The sequence below is a fragment of the Poecilia reticulata genome, linkage group LG16 (genome assembly GCF_000633615.1).
Source record: "Poecilia reticulata strain Guanapo linkage group LG16, Guppy_female_1.0+MT, whole genome shotgun sequence".
Classification (NCBI taxonomy): domain Eukaryota; kingdom Metazoa; phylum Chordata; class Actinopteri; order Cyprinodontiformes; family Poeciliidae; genus Poecilia; species Poecilia reticulata.
The window spans coordinates 31,331,222-31,348,580 of record NC_024346.1 but is presented as its reverse complement, the minus strand read 5'-3'; the positions used below and the strand labels follow the sequence as shown (position 1 = coordinate 31,348,580).

Here is a 17,359-nt window from a genome sequence, read left to right as displayed (position 1 = left end):
CCGGTACCACCGGCAGCGTCGGGGAAACACACAGGAGGCTGATGATCCACGAAGAGGGGGAGAGGCACACTCACTCAGAACCCAGCAAAGATGGATCACACCAGAGCAACGAGGAGGCGGCAGAATAATCTGACGAGGAAGACAACAAGGGGTTAGTCTGGAGCAGATCACAGAAGGCCTATTTCTGGAACGAAGGTTACCGAGGTAAGCAAACACTCAGGCGATGAGACGAAGAGGTGCTGCTGCTTATATCCGTAGTCCACGCCTCCTAAACGAGTCGCAGGTGTGAGTACGGGTTGCACCCAGCAGCTTCTCAGGGGTTGAGAGTGCAGGTGCCATCTGGTGGACACCAGGTGGAACAACGGTTCCACCCATGATAAAGAAAACTCATTCGAAACAAAAATAAAGAAAAAGACTAACAAAATAAATGGGGAAGACACAGAACCTGACAGTAATTCATTCCTTAGGGACACGTTACTCTAATATGACCTTTTTTTAATAAGGACTAATCTAGTCCATTTCTATTAAAAACAAGTAATCAGATTCAATTACTTATCCAAATCATGCTCTGTTGCTGTTTTTGTCATTTTTCTTTTTAAAGAGAAATATTTGCTATTTTCTTTCATCATGGTGAGTCACAACAAGTCATGTTCTCAGCATGAGAACAAGTCACTTGTAATTCACACAGCCAGCAACACAAATGTAGATAGAGTGAGGAGAGAAATGCATGTTTTCTAGTTGAAAATGCCATCAGGTAAAGATGTCAATATTAAGCTGTATTCTCTGTGCTGGTGGCAAAGGCTTTTCTAGTTTCAAAACACTACGTCATGTTTCACAGTACGACACAGTCAGACTTACTGAGGAAGTTTCATCAGGTGGTGAAAAGCAGGTGAAAAACAGTGAGCTGCGACTAATGCAGGAGGCCTCCACTGTCCACTAAAGCTTAGCCTGACTACTGCCTTTCTGTGCAACTAAACTCCAAAGAAGTTCCACATTCTCCCCTTTTCTTGGATTATCCCTGGTAGATAACAGAAGAAGTTGTAAATGATGATGCTGATTTTCTGTGCTGTTGTAGAATTGTTACTCTGCCTGTAGTTTTATGAATGGCAGCAGAGGAGTTGAACGAAGCCGTTCAGTCTGTGTTGGCCATGCTTCTAAATATTGAATTCAAGTTAACAGCTATCTGGTTTGTATTGGTACTTTTCTTTGTGCAGTGTGGGATGGTTGCTTACAGTGCAGGTAATTTATGGTAAGCTTCATAGCGTGGAACTGGGACACTGCATACACCATGGACAAACAATTTTACTCAACTAGGTAAAATGTATTTGTTTCTCAATGGAGAGCCCAGGCCTTCTGTACAAAGCAAATAGTGGTGGTGGCAAGGTTTAAGCGTTTTGTGGATAAAAACTGTCAGCACAGCATTTGTTTTTAGTTAGTTTAAGTTAATCACCTCTAGAGCCTTCGTCAGTTTTGGTCGCACAAATGACTCAAAGTCTTTTGGCAAGAAATACTCAAATAGGTCCTCCGGAAGTTGTGTTCAGCTCTCTTCCATATCACATTTATTAGGGTTGAAAAAGAAAAAGTTGTCAAGTTTAGATTTAACTGAACTGATTACGGTAGTTTCCGAACGGTAACTGTAACAGTAAAAGTGCTGATCCTTCGTGTTGCTACTAGCATGTGCTAAAAGAAAATGGACGCTTTCTTCTGCTTCTTTTTCTTCTGCTTCTTCTTTAGATTTCAACAGCAGCTTGCATCCATTATTGTTGCACTACTGCCATCTACTGGATCCTCATATGTATACCTCAAATTCTCATAATGATCCCAGTATTATTTAAAAAACAAAAATTTTTATTTTTCCCCTCAATGCTATTTAACTGATCAAGAACATTCTCAAATTTCAATTCCCTATTAAAACCTAATTTCGTTTTAATGGGCGCTTTCTTTTATTTCCAATTTTGACTACCAATGATTCACTTCCTCTGCGACAGACTGGCGACCTGTCCCGGGTGACCCTGCCTCTCGCCCGGTACGCTAGCTGGAGAGGCACCAGCAACCCCCCCGACCCCACTGAGGGACAAGGGTGTAAGAAAATGGATGGATGGATGATTCACTTCCTGCTAAAGAGTTCCCTGGTGGTTAAAGAAAAATCCACATATAAGCCGCACCGGGCTATAAGCTGCATGGTTCAAAGCTTAGGAGAAAAGTAGCGGCTTATAGTCCGGAAAATACGGTATACGAAAAAAAATCTAAATGCTCTCTGGTGTTGTTCAGGGCAGGGGGCCGGACCAAATGTGGCCCGCGGGCCGTAGTTTGGGGACCACTGCTGTAGAGGATGACTTGGTTTGAAAAAAGGATGTATCTGTGTGATGGACTGCAGTCTAAATGGCCAGTCTTGTGGGACGGGAAGAGTAAACCACAAGGAGGATGTGAGCACTTCCCCCAGTGGCTCTTGTTCCCTGAATGTGCTTCTGCTGCAATGGCATGTTCTACATGTTTAGTCATGTCTTTGCAACAGACTGAATATCATATTAAATGTACATTGAGGGAATGTGTATCAAGAAATAACTAAGTTTATTCAAGAACCTTGAATAAACTTGTATTTTCATTTTCATTTCTTTGTGCTTGATGTTGGTTCTTCTGTCAGAAGTAAAAGTAAGACATCACACACTAACAGAACTTATCCCAATATCACAGCTGGAAAGGAAAACCTATAAAGAATAACTAACCCCAACAATTGTTATTTCTATTAGTTCAAGCACTTCTTCAAGGTACTTCTTCTCAGGGCAGAAGAATTCAGTGTTGAAGTGAGCAAAGGAGGAGTTTGACAACAGACCACCAAAGGGAGGGGCACAAACTGGTTTGGCAGATGAATCTCTGACAAACAACAGAGCAGGAAGTAGCTGACAGAGGTTTGGTTAGACTTTTCTCTGGGATAGTTTTGGATAGCTCCTGGATACAACACCATGGATAACTTCCAGACAGTACTGCGTTTCTTCATGAACCAAAAATCCACCATTGGTTACAGTTTTATGGCACTCCTAACTATAGGTGGGGAACGAATTTTTTCCATGGTTTCATTTCAGTGCCCATGTAACCATGAGCAGAATTTCACGTATGGGATGACTTTTCTGCTTGGTCCAGCTGCAGTGCTTTTTGTTTTTGGCCTGTTCTTCAGCAGCAGGCTGTGGAGGCTCTACACTGGCTGCTGTCTTAACCCCATGAAGCTTTGTCCTCGCGGGAATTGCCTTGGCTGTTTCAGGGTGTTATTGAGCATTATTACTGGTGCTTGTGTGGCCCCTGTTATGTGGCTGTGCGTGGCCTTGCTCAATGGGACCTTTTATGAATGTGCCATCAGCGGTCTGGATGATAACCTGGTTGTGAATCTGTTTTGTAAAAACAAGACGTTTCAGTGTCGGGAGCAGCTGGCCCTGGTTCCCTGTGGTAACTCTAAACTCTCCAGTGATGAACGGATGAAGCTGCTGATGATGTTCAGAGCTCAGTCACAAGTAAGACACACCAATTCCACACTTCTAGAGGATTGCACTTAATTATCCCTAACCTCCTATGCATCTGAAAGCGCTTTGTGAAATCTGAAACTTATAACCCAAATTTGATCATGGCTTTGAAAATTTGTAAAACAAATGTTGTGCAGCAGTCTAAACAACACTGTAGCTTTAAGGGCAGGAGGGTTTTCTAGACAGGGAAGTAATTTAAAATGTAAAATCTGCTTTTATTGTGGGAAGTGTAAGATCCAGTAAAACAACTACAGAGTGACTCCAAAAGCCTGTGGGTTCATGGAGATAGTGTTCAGAAAAGTGACAGATAACAATAAATAAATAAATATAAATACAAATTACTTATAATTTAACTCCAAATGAGCCATAGAGTCTGTCAGATGAGCTGGACACACCCTGCTGTTAACTGGAAACAGAGAAACATATATTACAATATTTATTTATCACAAACCCATGAGATTTATGGATGTACATAATGGAATTTGATGATGTCCTTTTTTCCAGGCAGTAAGTAATAAAGCATAAAGTGAGTTAATAATATTACTTAGAATATTGGCACATAGTCCTAAAGTTGTGCTACTCTAGCATTCATCAGCTGATAATTATTGGAAAATATGCATGTCACTAATTGACAGAATGTTTTGTTTTCATTACATCTGCAGATTTTGGGCTGGAGTGTCATAATGGTTGCTGCCATTGTAGGTCTTTTGGGCACTTGCTTCAAAAACTGCCGCTCTCAGGTCAGCTACCTGCAGCTTACGTTCTGGAAGCGTTATATTGAGAAAGAGAAGGAGCGCTTTGATGCCTTCACTGTGGACTATGCAACAAAGCTGGCTGAGAGAAACCTGCAGAGCTTTTTTGAGAACAAAGAACCTGATCCCATGCCATTTCCAAACCACAAGGCATGGGAGGAGATCTCTGCATACTACACTTTCTCCAGGAGTGAACAGTATTACAGTACTCTGCAGCGCTACGTAGAGCGGGCAGACAGGGATTTTGCACCAGAAAATCGACCCGTTTTGGACATGGAGCATGGGATAGAGATGATCTGAACAACAACCCACTGAAGAGAAAAACTAAGGTCTGCTAACAAAATGGATATTAAAGACACTCATAAAATTTACTGATGGTATTTAACTTTGGCTAATTATACTTGATCATTTTCCACAACCAGCTACAGTCAACAACAAATAAACAGTAAGCATCACTGACTGTGTCTTGCTTGAATATCTAAATGGTCAGTCACATAACTTTATATATATATATATACATTAAGTACCTAAGTTATTTTAAACAGTTTGAATTTTTTTACATTTAATTTCCACTGTAATTCTATAAAATTTTCTATGAAGCTTTTTAGATGGTAAAGTACAAAATGTGTGAAATTCAAATTGAATTTGAATGTTAACTTTAAATTTCACACATTGTTGTACTTTACAAGTCACTGACTTGGTGCAATTTGCTGAAGTTACTTAGAAAAATTTTAATCTCATTTGAATATTAAACTGAACTTAATGCACTGATAACTAGGATTAACTGGACTTTATGTGTGACTGAATTACATTTTTTTGTAAAGTGCCTTGAGACATTTGTGAAATGGCCCAAAAATCAATCATTTAAATTTCTCTCAGATCACAACCCAACTTCCTCTATTATTATTATTATTATTATTATTATTATTATTATTATTATTATTATTATTATTATTATTATTATTATTATTATTATTATTATTATTATTATTATAGTCAGTTCTGATTACAGACGCTCTCAGTGAGTGCCAGCTGAAGGAAGCGGGTCAAAGTGGAAAACTATTTGGACCAACCTCTGCATCAGAGGAAGGTCTAAGATTCCCTCTGTTTGCGTAAACTCCATTTACATAAATAAACTGAATATAATTTTATTTCAGAGTCAATGTTTATATTTTGAGTCGCAATTATATTTTCCAATTCCAATATTTTGGGCCGCATATAGTCATTTGTTTTCAACTTTCTTTTTCTTTTTTTAAAATAAATTTTGCTTTGAGTTTAGTGTACCGGCCAGTACTTTCTTATTACAGTAATCAGAAAGCCTGTCCTGATTACTGATGGGGTGGATCAGTCCTGGACAGATGCTGTCTGTCCCTGACCTGATGTTTTGGTCAGCATCAGGTCAGGGACAGATACAGTCCAGGTCAGGACTGATTCAGACATGTAGGAAAAATAGTAACTGCACCTTTCAATTTGATCCAAATAGGCAAAAGGTGGAGTGATGGGACAACAAAAATGATATATCTGTATATCTGCTGAATGCAAGTTAATGATCTATAATGTAAAAGAAAAAAAATGTTCATATGATTTTCCATGAAAGAATTTTCGACAAACTGATTTTAAGGATACTGGGTTTGTTGTGTGTTTACATTAACTTTGTATTCTGTCTTTCAAATGATGTCTAAATGTTGTAATTAAAAATTCAACTCAACTTTCCTCAGAGTCAATGACATCTTTGTGTCAAGGTTTTGGGTATACTTTTTGTCCACATGCCCAACACTCAGGATGCGGGTCCTCAAAAGTAAGGAAATCGGATATGAATATAGGATATAATGTAAGAAGCACTGTCAGAGATGCAATAAGTTTAGGAGGTGTGTGAATGATCTAATAGTCTGACTGTTGATTGCAGCAATCCACATTATTGGTAGAAATAGAGGGCCCCAAAAACAAATTCTGCTTAGCTATTGGTTTATAAAATTCCAGGCATACATGCAAACAAACCTTTATCTTGGCTTTTTTCTATTCTTCTCTTTTTTTTCTCTCTCCCTGAAGGAAAGTTCTTTTTCATGACATTGTTTTTTGTCTCTGAGATACTGCTGAGAAAAATGAAACTATAAAATTACATCCGCCAGCAGATTTTTTATTATTAAAATGGTAGATTTAGGTTTGCCTGGACTTTTATAAACCAGTATGTTTTCTATGCTTGACGTTTTGTATTAAAATTGGTACAGATAATGGGAGACGTTTTACTGCGTTTGCTAGTAGTATAAATTAATTTCATCTACATAATTTCAAGAGAATATTCTTATATTAACATGCATTTTCTAAGTACTAAACATTTTAGTTTACTCTTACTCAGCGACTTCTGTGTTTCGCTTCTGAAATAGTTTCCCTTATTGTTATACCAGAGCTGTTTCTCTTAAATTAAACTTTTGCTGTACTTTATACAGATGTATAGATATATTTATGTATATATTGACACATTAATTAAATCCCCATGAGCCGCACTCCATACAAGTAGGTGGCGGTAATACTTACCTAACGTTTTTTGGAACCGCCAATAAAACTCAAGAAGAAGAATGTTTACCAACAAGGGGCGCCACTGAGTTCCTGATCGGTCTAGGATTGTCGTCAAACACCGAAGAAGAATATGTTAGAGAGGATGAGATAATTTGGCTAACAGTTTTATCTATTTGAAGATATTAAGTGTTTATCCGTCACTTTTCTGTGTAGTTTAGTTAGTAGACGTTGTTTAAGGTGACCTAATTTTGACAGCAGCCTAATATTTTGTGTCTTATCCTTAAATCCTCAAGTAGGAATGGCAGACAACAGCGGTGAGTTTCTCCGTTTTTTTCAGGCTAAGTGGTTAGCTATGCTAATTTCTAGTTGGTGACCAGATGACGAAAAACAATTATTTGCCAACGATATTTTAAAGGAACGTTTTGATGCTTGCACTTTGTTTAGCTGTGACCCTGGACTTTGTTCAAACATCAAACATTTCTCTAAACGTTTGATGTTTCAACTGTAGACCGGCGTAGCTCTATGCATTGTCTCAGCCACCAAACAGCTTCCGGTTTCCTCAATATGCAGCATACAGGCAGCTTTGCGCTTTTATCTGACGTCTCTGTAAATAGCCCAGAGACAATCCAATGGAGGAGTCGATAATACTCATATTTCGTTTTCTGGGGAGGGAGAACCCCGGTGTTCTGACTATCTGTCATACCCGTAAATCCAACATACCTGCAGTGCAACATACTCTGTGCATTTTCACAGCCACCTTTAAATAATACTTTGATGAACAATTCTGGGGGGGAAAAAATAACTGCAACAAAATTTATAACTGAAATATTTCCTGAACTTTTTAACCTGCTATGATTCAGCTCATCACATTTAGTTTCAATTTAAATATACCAAATTGATCCCAAATGGAAATTAAGTATTGTTACTCATTAATTCAGATTCTTCAAAAGAGTTATTGTGATGGCTGTTTGCAGGAAAGATCTCCTGTAGAGGTCTGTATTACAGTGAATCTGAAGAAGCCTCTGACTGAAGATGCTCTGCTTTCCCAAGAGTCTCATGAAGAGGATTGTCAGGGTTTTCCATAACTTTCTTGACCTCATAAAGAATCCTTCTTTGCCTCATCATCTCCAGAGGTTCCACAGTCGTCCCCAGAACAGAACCAGCGTTCTTTATCAGGTTGTTGAGCTTTTTATGTCCCTGGTTCTGATGCTGCTGGCCCAACAGATGACGGATGAAGAGATGATGCTCTCAACAACAGACTGATGGAAGATCTGCAGCATCTTGCTGCAAACCTTGAATGATCTTAGCTTCCTCAAGAAGTCCAGATCTCTGTACTCAGCCTCTTGTCCATCTCCGATTCAACCAATAACTGCAGAGTCAGCTGAGTATTTCTGCAGATGACAGAAGTCAGAGTTGTGTTGGAAGTCTGAAGTGTAGAGTGAAAAGGAATGGTGAGAGTACAGGGCCCTGTGGTGCTGCTGTGTTGCTGACCACCTGGTTAGACACACAGTCCTTCAGTCTCACAAACTGTGGTCTGTTTGTGAGGTAGTCATAGATCCAGGTGACTGTTAAGGACTCCATCTGTGTCTTCTGGAGTTTCTCACAGAGCAGATCAGGCTGAACTGTGTTAAATACACTGGAGAAATCAAAGAACATGATCCTCACAGTGGTGCCTGCTTTGACCAGATGACAGTGGGTTTGTTGTGTATGATGGCATCATCAATTCCAGATCCACGGCGATAAGCAGTCTCTGATTCTCTGTCTGTTGCTAATAAGAACACTAAGCAGACATCTGACTGCTTAGTCAGGTGGGCCAACAGGAGTTTCTTCTTTATCTTCATGATGTTGGTTGTCAGGGCAACAGGTCTGTAGTGATTGATCACTGATGGGTCATTCATTACCATAAACTGATAAGGTAAATTTTCTTTGGCACTGGAACCAGGCAGGATGTCTTCCACAAAAACAGAACCTTCTCTTGGGTCAAGCTGAGTCTGACCCACTGATCAGATTGACTCCAGGAGTCTGCCAGTAGGAGATTCTTATCCAGGTGTTTCTCTATTCTATAGCAGCCACTTGCTTAACGGCCCTTTATATGTGTTGCTAGTATCTTCACCTTGCTGTGAGATGCTGGGTTGCTGCATCGTCTCTGCAGCTGGGGTCTGTCGTGCTCTGGTAGGTCTGGGTGCTGTCCTTCAGTCTGGCCCTCTGCAGCCCTTGGTAGGATGAGGTATAATACCTCAGCATATATGAGGTGTTATTGTTGTAATGAAGTTCTTTTGAACACAGCCAATACTTTAAAACACCACAAAGTATTGGTGTTTTATACGACAGGATCACTGTGTTGTTTTTTGACATTCTTGTTGGTTTCATCCTAACAACAAGCTGTGGTGAGGAAGCAGCGTTTTCAAAGGTCACCACACGTCATCAAGTACATGCTGGATTACTGGACACAGAAGGACATATCAACCTTGTTTATGACCTGGTTCAGAGGAATTGACACAGATCCTAATTCTGTTGTTCCAATTCCAGCGTGGGGCCAGCCATGCTCACTGCTTCCTACTGTGGAGAAACGACTCTGGCCATGTGCTCAAGATGCTTTCTTCATGAATGTTTTGTGTGTTTCTTTAGAAGTTTAACTGTTTTTTGATTTTTCTTTAGCTATGATTAGAGTTATATTTATGTTTTCTACTTGTCACAAGGTAGATATACATTCGTAAAGCTGGAGAGAAGCCGGGTCTAATTTCTACCCTAAATATTGTAATGCAGCATTTGGCACATTTTAATCTGTTTGTTTTAATTGAGCAGAATTAAACGAAGCAAAACATAACGGCTCGCCGTCCAGTGGGATGACGGACCAGGAGAAGGAGATGGCAACGAGTGCATACGAAGCTTTTCTGGTAAATATTCTCTTTTGATGTTTTGGGGGATCTTAACATAATATGTCTGTTTTCAGATTTCCTGTGGCAAATATGTAAACCTGCAGACATAATAAAAGGAGCAAAAACATGAATTCTAGACACTAATAATATCGGAATGAGTTATAAGTTGATGTTTGTGATAGGCGGGCCATTGCTTTCTGAAGCAGTTCCACTGGATTCTCATCTCCCTTCAGTGCTCCACCTCGGTTTATCCCATTGAGTTTATTTCTCACGATGCATTTAATCCTAACCAGTCAGCAAATGGAAGGACGAGTTGTGAACGATGACGTTGATTTTCTGTGCTGTTTTGAATTGTAATCTGTCAATTATTGTATGTTAGCAATGGCAGCAGAGGAAGTGAATGAAATCGTTGCGGTTGTGTTGGCCGTGCTTCATGATTGAGCAGTTAAAGTAAAGCAAGAGGAATGCTTAAGACTGTTTATTGCTGGCAGATGGTTCTACACACCATTAGGTTGTTTCCAGTGTCACAACCTGAGCACCAGCTGTGGTTGGTCCTCAGGTTGATTCAGATCCAAATGTTTTAGGACGCATTTACACCTGACACAGTTGGTCCACTTTAATGGTTTCCTCCGTTTGTCCAGACTCATCCTCCATGTGTGAATCCACTCAAGTGAACCCTTGGAGCCAGACCCTTTTTATGTGGTGGTTTTGGTTTGCTTGTGTGAACACAGACCAGCCTCGACCCAAACAAACTACGAGGCAAAAAAACAAAAAACTACAAGAAATATATCTTTTTGGACTTTACCATTACTTGACATTATGGTAACCATAAGCCTTTGGCGTTGCTAGTGCTACTCCTGCTATTGGTTGGTCTGGAATTGCACCTCATTTTCTGTTTCCTGTTTAATGATGCTGCTGCCAGCAGGTTGTGGGTCAGAACATGCAGAGCATCTCGTCTCATTCATCTACAGCTGTTACCAATGCCGTTCCAAAATTAGAAATATCTCAGCACAAAACATGTATAGAATGAGCTGTAGGTGTAACAGCAATGCATCAAGCAGGACCTACAAGGGAGTTGTCTCGATGGTGATTGTGTCAGTAAAAGTTGGAATGAGCTTTTATGGACTTTGCTGTTTGTTTTTATAGTTCAGATAATTCCCTCCACCACCTCCAGATTTGTGAGATTGTCCAACATCCTCTTCATAGGTTGGAAAGTATGACGAGTCTCTGAAACAGCTTGAAGCCTTGCAGGAGCTCAACAAAGAGGACTACAAAATTTCTTTGAATAAAGCTGTTTTAGAGTTCTACAGAAGTGGCCAGACTGCGACGGGTTTGTTGAAGCAGACCCTTTCAGCGATGAAGAATCGGGTAAAACTACACATCAGTGTTTTCTCTTCTACACGCACACACACACACACACACACACACACCTGTGTTTGATCATGACCATGACCTGAGCTGTGTGTCCCAGCTTCACACAGCAACAGAAGATGTTGATGGCTTGGAGGATGTTGAGAATAGTTTGCTGTACTATAACCAGGCCATCATCCACTACCACATGCGCCAGTACTCTGAGGCCATCTCTATAGGAGAGAAGCTCTACCAGTTCCTCGAACCATTTGGTATGTTGTGCTGCTGGTCACAGTCCCTGCTGCTCTTTCAGCAGCAACAAGTTTAATGTTTTTGGTTTTGCTTAAGAACCTGATGATGTGTTTTTAAATGATAACTGGAATGTGACTTTTTGAAAATGAAGGTCTTTGGCTTGGAGTTAATTATTGTATTTGCTCTAGAAGAGAAATTTGCCCAGTCAGTGTGCTTCCTGTTGGTGGATCTCTACCTGCTGACATTCCAGCCAGAGAAGGCGCTCCACCTACTGGCTGTTCTGGACAAGATCTCTGTACAAGGAAGCAACAAGAACGGCAAGGCAGAGGTAGCTGACCACTCTGCCAAATGGAAAAAAATGTTTCATTGTTGTTCAGAGTGCATCATTCACCTCTAGGACAATTTACACACAGATAGATCTGCCTGTGACCAGAACACATTTTGTTGGACAATAATTCAAATTCAAAAATACTTAATATTGTGCTTAATTTCTCAAAGGGAAATTAAGCACAATATAATTATAAAATATCTATATAAAAATACTTGTTGATGAAAATAGTCTGATCAAACCCTACTCCTCCTGAAATCAATGATCATCTCATCTTGTTCCGTTTTTCCCTTAAAGATGTGTGATAAATGTCCCTTCTTTGAAAGAATATTGTTAATTATAACAGTTTTTGTTTTTTTTAGAGCAACAACTCGGGATCAAACCAAAAGGTGGAGTTTGTAGCAATGATGGAAGCAGCCAAATCCAAAATCCATCAGGTGGGAATGCTGGTCAGTGCTGGTCAGCACGCCATGATCTGCTGTTCAGGTTGTCTCCTGATTCACCAGCTGCCTGTTCTTGGCTTCTTTTCCAGTACAAAGTGAGAGCGTACATTCAGATGAAGTCCTCCAAGGCCTGTAAGAGAGAGATTAAATCAGTGATGAACACAGCAGGGAATGTGAGTCCATGACAATGCTGCAGCATGGAACATCTGGGGCAAAGTTGGACTAAGAGAATAGTTGACCACTAGTAAAGATTTTAGTGCTTAAAGTCATACACAGAGCTGTGGGACTTTAGGCAGATCTTTGTCTAAATCATGTCGTCGTCTTTGTGAGTGTGGAGCGGAGGGGAGTCTTCAGAGAACACCTCCCAACTACTTCTCTCCTGTCTCTTCTCTTCCAGTCTGCCCCCTCTCTCTTCCTCAAAAGTAACTTTGAGTATCTGAGAGGAAACTACCGCAAAGCAGTGAAGCTACTGAACGGCTCCAACATGGCAGAGCATCCTGGACCCATTAGAACCGGTGAGATCTGCTGACCGCCAGCCTGCAGTCAGATCTGTGAGATCTCCACTCATTACGTGAAGCTGTTATTTTAAACTCATATGCACAACACTTCACCATGGGAACAAGCAGGAAGTGTCTTTCAGTTTGAGGGCCCTGTCCATCCTGAGGCTCCTGGCTGACCCATCTGTTTGATCCAGGTGAATGTGTTCGCTGTATGTTCTGGAACAATCTGGGCTGCATCCACTTTGCAATGGGGAAACACAACCTTGGCATCTTCTACTTCAAGAAGGCGCTGCAGGAGAACGATCACACTTGCGCACAACTGGGAGACGGCGGCAACAACCAGTGTAAGCTCCAGAACCCAGACTGTTTCCATGGTGACTTTGATTCATCTCGCTATGCTTTATGGATCTACCTCTGACTGCAGTCGTGTTAAGAAAACTGAACCAAGATAGAACAAACAGGATGTAGTTTTTTTTTAATCTGGTGATTATCTATTAGATTTGAATCCAGTAACAGTCACAGCAGTGCTGAATGTTTAGTTCCTGTCTCCAGGTAAAAGACTGTCAGCTGTTCCTATGTGCGCCCTGCTGTCCAACAAGCGTTATGAGCTGCTGTATAACTGTGGCGTCCAGCTGCTGCACGCCGCCAGGCCGCTAGCAGCCTTTGAGTGTCTGATGGAGGCCGTTCAGGTTTACCACTCCAACCCACGCCTGTGGCTGCGCCTGGCTGAATGCTGCATCTCTGCTAACAAAGGGGTATGTTCAGTCTGCATCCACCAGGTGCTGAGTTAAGGATTTTGGAGATCAGCCCTTCTTTAGCGCCATCGGAATTGGTGTATGTTGGTGAATCATTCTCAGCTGCCTGGAACACAACCTAAAAGTAAAGCAAACTTTATTTTCAATCCCTTCATCCATTTTTTGGGGGGTCAGGAGGGCTGCTGGTGCCTAACTCCAGCGGTCAGCAGGCGAGAGGCGGGGTCACCTGGACAGGTCACCAATCCGTCACAGCAAATTTTGTTTTATGAAATTCAAATTTAAATATGTCTAGATGGTTTGAACAAAAAAATTACATTAATTTAAAATATTAGTCCAGACACGTGTTCATATCTCCTACATCCAACCATGCAAAAAGTGAAATAATAAGGAAAGGTGTTTTTGACAACAGACTTGTTTTCATGTTGGGACGGTAAGACTGGAGCTACTGGTTTAATGGAGTAGTTGCTTCCTGCAACACAACTTCACTCAAAATATTTTTATCAAGGTATTTTACAAAAACAAAACATGACAAAAAGCAGCAGAATTACCTGTTGCATAGAAAAGGAAAAGCATAAAACTCCACCACAGAGCAGAGATCTGACTTGCATGCCTGCCATCTGCTGGCAGAATGTGGCACAGCAAGACAAAAGCAACTGGAAACTAGACTTCATAGTAATGAGGCATAAATGAAAACTGAGGACATTTTTCTGTTAATTTTAGTGAGTTTTTCTGAATTTGTCGTTACAGTTCCAGTTTTTTCAGTTCAGTGACTACGGCACTAAACAGGCTCAGAGTGCCACCCTCTGCCAAGACCTCAGTCTATGAATACAATTTGAATGGTCCCAAATCTTTCCAATAAATATTCCATTCCATATGGTCAAAAGCTTTTTCCACATGAATGGAAAAACTCGTTCTGGACTGTTCAGGATATTGTGGAAATGTCGTCAACTGTGGAATTTAACTACATAGGAAATATGCTTATGCTTTGAAATATAATATGTTACAACTGGGCAACATAGCTTGTGAATACATTGTGATGTTTGATAATGTTTCCAGGGCTCCGAGCAGGAAAGCAAGAGTTTACCTAGTAAAAAGGGAATAGTCCAGTCTGTAATTGGACAAGGATACCATCGCAAGATTGTTCTGGCATCACAGTCTTCACAGAACACCAACTACAGGTCAGTCAGACATCCTTCAACCCTGAAATTCAAATATGGGAGGCTTACGACAGGAAAGGTCAGTGGGAAGAACTTTAACTTGTCACGTAGGAGGCAGTGAACTGTTGGATGCCAGACTGATTTCAGGAGCTGACTCAGATGCTGTCTCTGTTCAGTGAAGGCCAGTCTGCTGCCATCCCTGTAGCCAGTATGGAGTTTGCTGCCATCTGCCTGCGGAACGCCCTGCTGCTGCTGCCTGAACACCAGCAGCCAGATGCCAAGGCTGAAAGCAGCTCCAAGAACTCCAGCCAATCAGGAAGCACGGAGAGCGGCGGTGAGAACAGTGACCCCTGCAGGTCAGAATAACCCATGTACCATTACATCTGGATGTGTGTGGGTAATAACTTACTGAACCTTGACATGCTTAGTGCTTCATAGGATGATATGCATTTATTTGTCATATTGTCAGTTTTACTCACTGTTTTTCTGACACTTTTTTCAGCTGTGCCAACCTGAATTCTACTCGTATATAGATGAAGCTGGAACACAAAACCCAATTAATTTCTTCCTTTGTGGATGTTTTATTCTTTTTATGGGTAAATGCCAGACATTTACAGTTTCCTTAAAAATCACAGCCACACATTATGATGTCTAGGAATGAATTAAAAGGTTTATTGGAAGTCTAACTGTAGATTTGTTTTAGCTGAGATGATGTCTGTCAGGTCTGTGGCTCACTGGGGATTATGTCCAAAACACAGAAAACTGAGAAGAAAGAAGACATGATGTTTTTTGGACAATTACGACTTACACAGAACGCAGTCACTATAACAATACCAGTTTTTGGTGGCAGGATCATATTGCATTTCACATTTAGAGACACTGCTGACCATGAAACTACAGCTGCCAAGAAAACAAGTGTTGCTTCAGGGCTAAATGTCTCTGGATATTTGCTGGTTTTCAAGCAGTTCTCCAAATATTCATCATTCCATACAGTTTATAATACAACATCATTCCACAACATTTATAATCTGGAGGATTTTTTTGCAAAAGAAAGAAAACTTAGATTTATTTTCTGCTTTAAAAGCTTTTTAATTTTACGCTTTATTCATGCACACACACACACACACACACACACACATAGCAAATTGCTGATCTTTCTTGCTTATTTAATCATTTTCAGGTTTCTGTTGATTGTGACATGGTCTGTTATTGTTGTTGTTGTTTGCAGTGGAAAAAGTCAAGAAGCTGATAAGTTTTTTTCTGCAACTCCATCGTCTCCACTTCGAAAACAGGAGGTGGAAAACCTCAGGTAAAGGCAGTGAGCCATGATGATGATAGGATGATGTTTGCTGTGCTGTGACGTGTAACCACAGCCGGTCTGCAGGTGTTCCATCCTGGCTTGTAGCGCCTATGTGGCTCTGGCCCTGGGAGACAACCTGCTGGCTCTGCACCACGCTGACAAACTGCTTCATCAAACCAAGGTGTCTGGCTCCCTCAGGTAAGCATCATCATCATTAACTCTGGCTACAATACATGACAACTTTTTCAATCCTGCTGAGACAGCAATTCTGAATTAGGAAGCAAAAAAGATTTTTTGCAAACTTATTTTTCCCCTCCCTATTTGTTCCTCCAAATAAGGAGGGGCAGGATTGTTGGTAGCCTTACAGCCACACTGGATCGTCTGAATTCTATTCTAAAGTGAACTGGAAACCAGTGTGTGGTGTGTGTAGGTACTCATGTAGCAGAATGTTGGACCAGAGAGGAATTTGAATTACCCCAAACTTTTCATAGAGGAGATTTAAGAGACAATGAGAGTAGAGTAGCAACTATTTATTAAAATCTTTTGGAAAGGAAGAGCAGCTTCAAACTAGAACATTCCTGCAGAAATGTTACGGGGCCTGCCAAAGTGTGCACGTCGGATTTTTAATAAAGCGTTCTGATGCTAAAAATGAGCAATAATCCTAAACAAAGCTGCAATGTAGTCAACAACCTGCGGGGAGTCAGAAGCATGTTCACTAAGCTGTACTTGCACCATTTAGTATGTTGCATAAGGTAAAATGAGTGAAAATGCTAATAATAGCATGAATGCTATCAGTAGCATGTGGAGCATCACTAGCATGTTGTCCGTCATTACTTACTCCATTCAGTATATGAAACATTGGTAATAAGCAAGAAAAGTGTTCTGATGCTCAACATTAGCATCAATGCTAAGCTGAGCTAAATTGTAGTCAAAAACCTGTGGAGAGTCAGAAACATGTTGATGAAGCTGTACTTGSACCATTAATTTTGTTMAAATTAATGCATAAGGTGAAATTAGCCAAAATGCTAATGTTGGCATGATTGCTATCAGTATCATGTTTGGCATCAATAGCATGTTGTCTGTCATTTCTTACTCCATTCACTATATACAATGTTGCTAATAAGTAAGAAAAGTGTTCTGATGCTTAATATTAGCATCAATGCTAAGCTGTGCTAAATTGTAGTCCAAAAAATACTGACGCTCTGGCTGTCAAAAGTCGGTTCTATAGCCTGCAATAAAAGGCTAAAACTATCTCCCTGCCTATAGTGATGAACTGACTCACTTTATTTACGTGGTCTTTTGCAAATCAGTACTAAACATAATAATGGGTTTTATACTGTTCATCACCAATGTCTGAAACTCTTGACAAATCTATCACTATAGTTCTATGATTGATCTAGATCACTACAATATTACATTAGTTGAACCCAGTACTCAATGAAATTCAGCTCCAGACTGACGACTATAAACTTCGCACATGGTGTTCTCAGTCACGGTCTGAAATAAAAAAATAAAGAGTCAGTAATTGTTTATTTCTCGAAAATTTTCAAGCTTCATACTAAGTATTTTAATTCACATTCAAAAATTCAGAGAAATACAAATTTTATGTAA

At 40.4% G+C, this 17,359-nt stretch overlaps 2 protein-coding genes across 4 annotated transcripts in view; both read left to right on the top strand.

Moving 5' to 3' along the window:
• The first annotated feature begins 2,885 nt into the window (after positions 1-2,885).
• calhm5.1 (calcium homeostasis modulator family member 5, tandem duplicate 1) lies at positions 2,886-5,980 on the top strand. The gene is made up of 2 exons (XM_008432808.1): positions 2,886-3,506; positions 4,178-5,980. Exons 1-2 carry the CDS (start codon positions 2,964-2,966, stop codon positions 4,565-4,567), a joined length of 933 nt encoding a protein of 310 aa, XP_008431030.1. The 5' UTR covers positions 2,886-2,963; the 3' UTR covers positions 4,568-5,980.
• An 885-nt stretch (positions 5,981-6,865) lies between these two features.
• cnot10 (CCR4-NOT transcription complex, subunit 10) overlaps positions 6,866-17,359 on the top strand; it is a 15,927-nt gene continuing 5,433 nt past the window's right edge. Inside the window, exons 1-14 of one of the 3 annotated variants that reach the window (XM_017309620.1) lie at positions 6,866-7,098; positions 9,590-9,681; positions 10,870-11,031; positions 11,135-11,285; positions 11,457-11,593; positions 11,956-12,030; positions 12,126-12,209; positions 12,434-12,551; positions 12,731-12,880; positions 13,089-13,291; positions 14,348-14,469; positions 14,625-14,804; positions 15,677-15,757; positions 15,833-15,946. In XM_017309620.1, coding sequence (XP_017165109.1) covers positions 7,083-7,098; positions 9,590-9,681; positions 10,870-11,031; positions 11,135-11,285; positions 11,457-11,593; positions 11,956-12,030; positions 12,126-12,209; positions 12,434-12,551; positions 12,731-12,880; positions 13,089-13,291; positions 14,348-14,469; positions 14,625-14,804; positions 15,677-15,757; positions 15,833-15,946 — 1,685 coding nt within the window. In that variant the 5' untranslated portion in view covers positions 6,866-7,082. Of the gene's footprint in view, positions 7,099-9,589; positions 9,682-10,869; positions 11,032-11,134; positions 11,286-11,453; positions 11,594-11,955; positions 12,031-12,125; positions 12,210-12,433; positions 12,552-12,730; positions 12,881-13,088; positions 13,292-14,347; positions 14,470-14,624; positions 14,805-15,676; positions 15,758-15,832; positions 15,947-17,359 lie in introns of all 3 variants that reach the window. The other 2 variants (XM_017309621.1, XM_008432809.2) reach the window with 2 other exon arrangements.

Coding starts and splice junctions, on each gene's coding strand:
- calhm5.1 (XM_008432808.1), top strand. CDS start 2,964: ATGGATAACTTCCAGACAGTACTGCGTTTCTTCATGAACCAAAAATCC. Junction 3,507..4,177: donor TGTTCAGAGCTCAGTCACAA/GTAAGACACACC, acceptor TTACATCTGCAG/ATTTTGGGCTGGAGTGTCAT.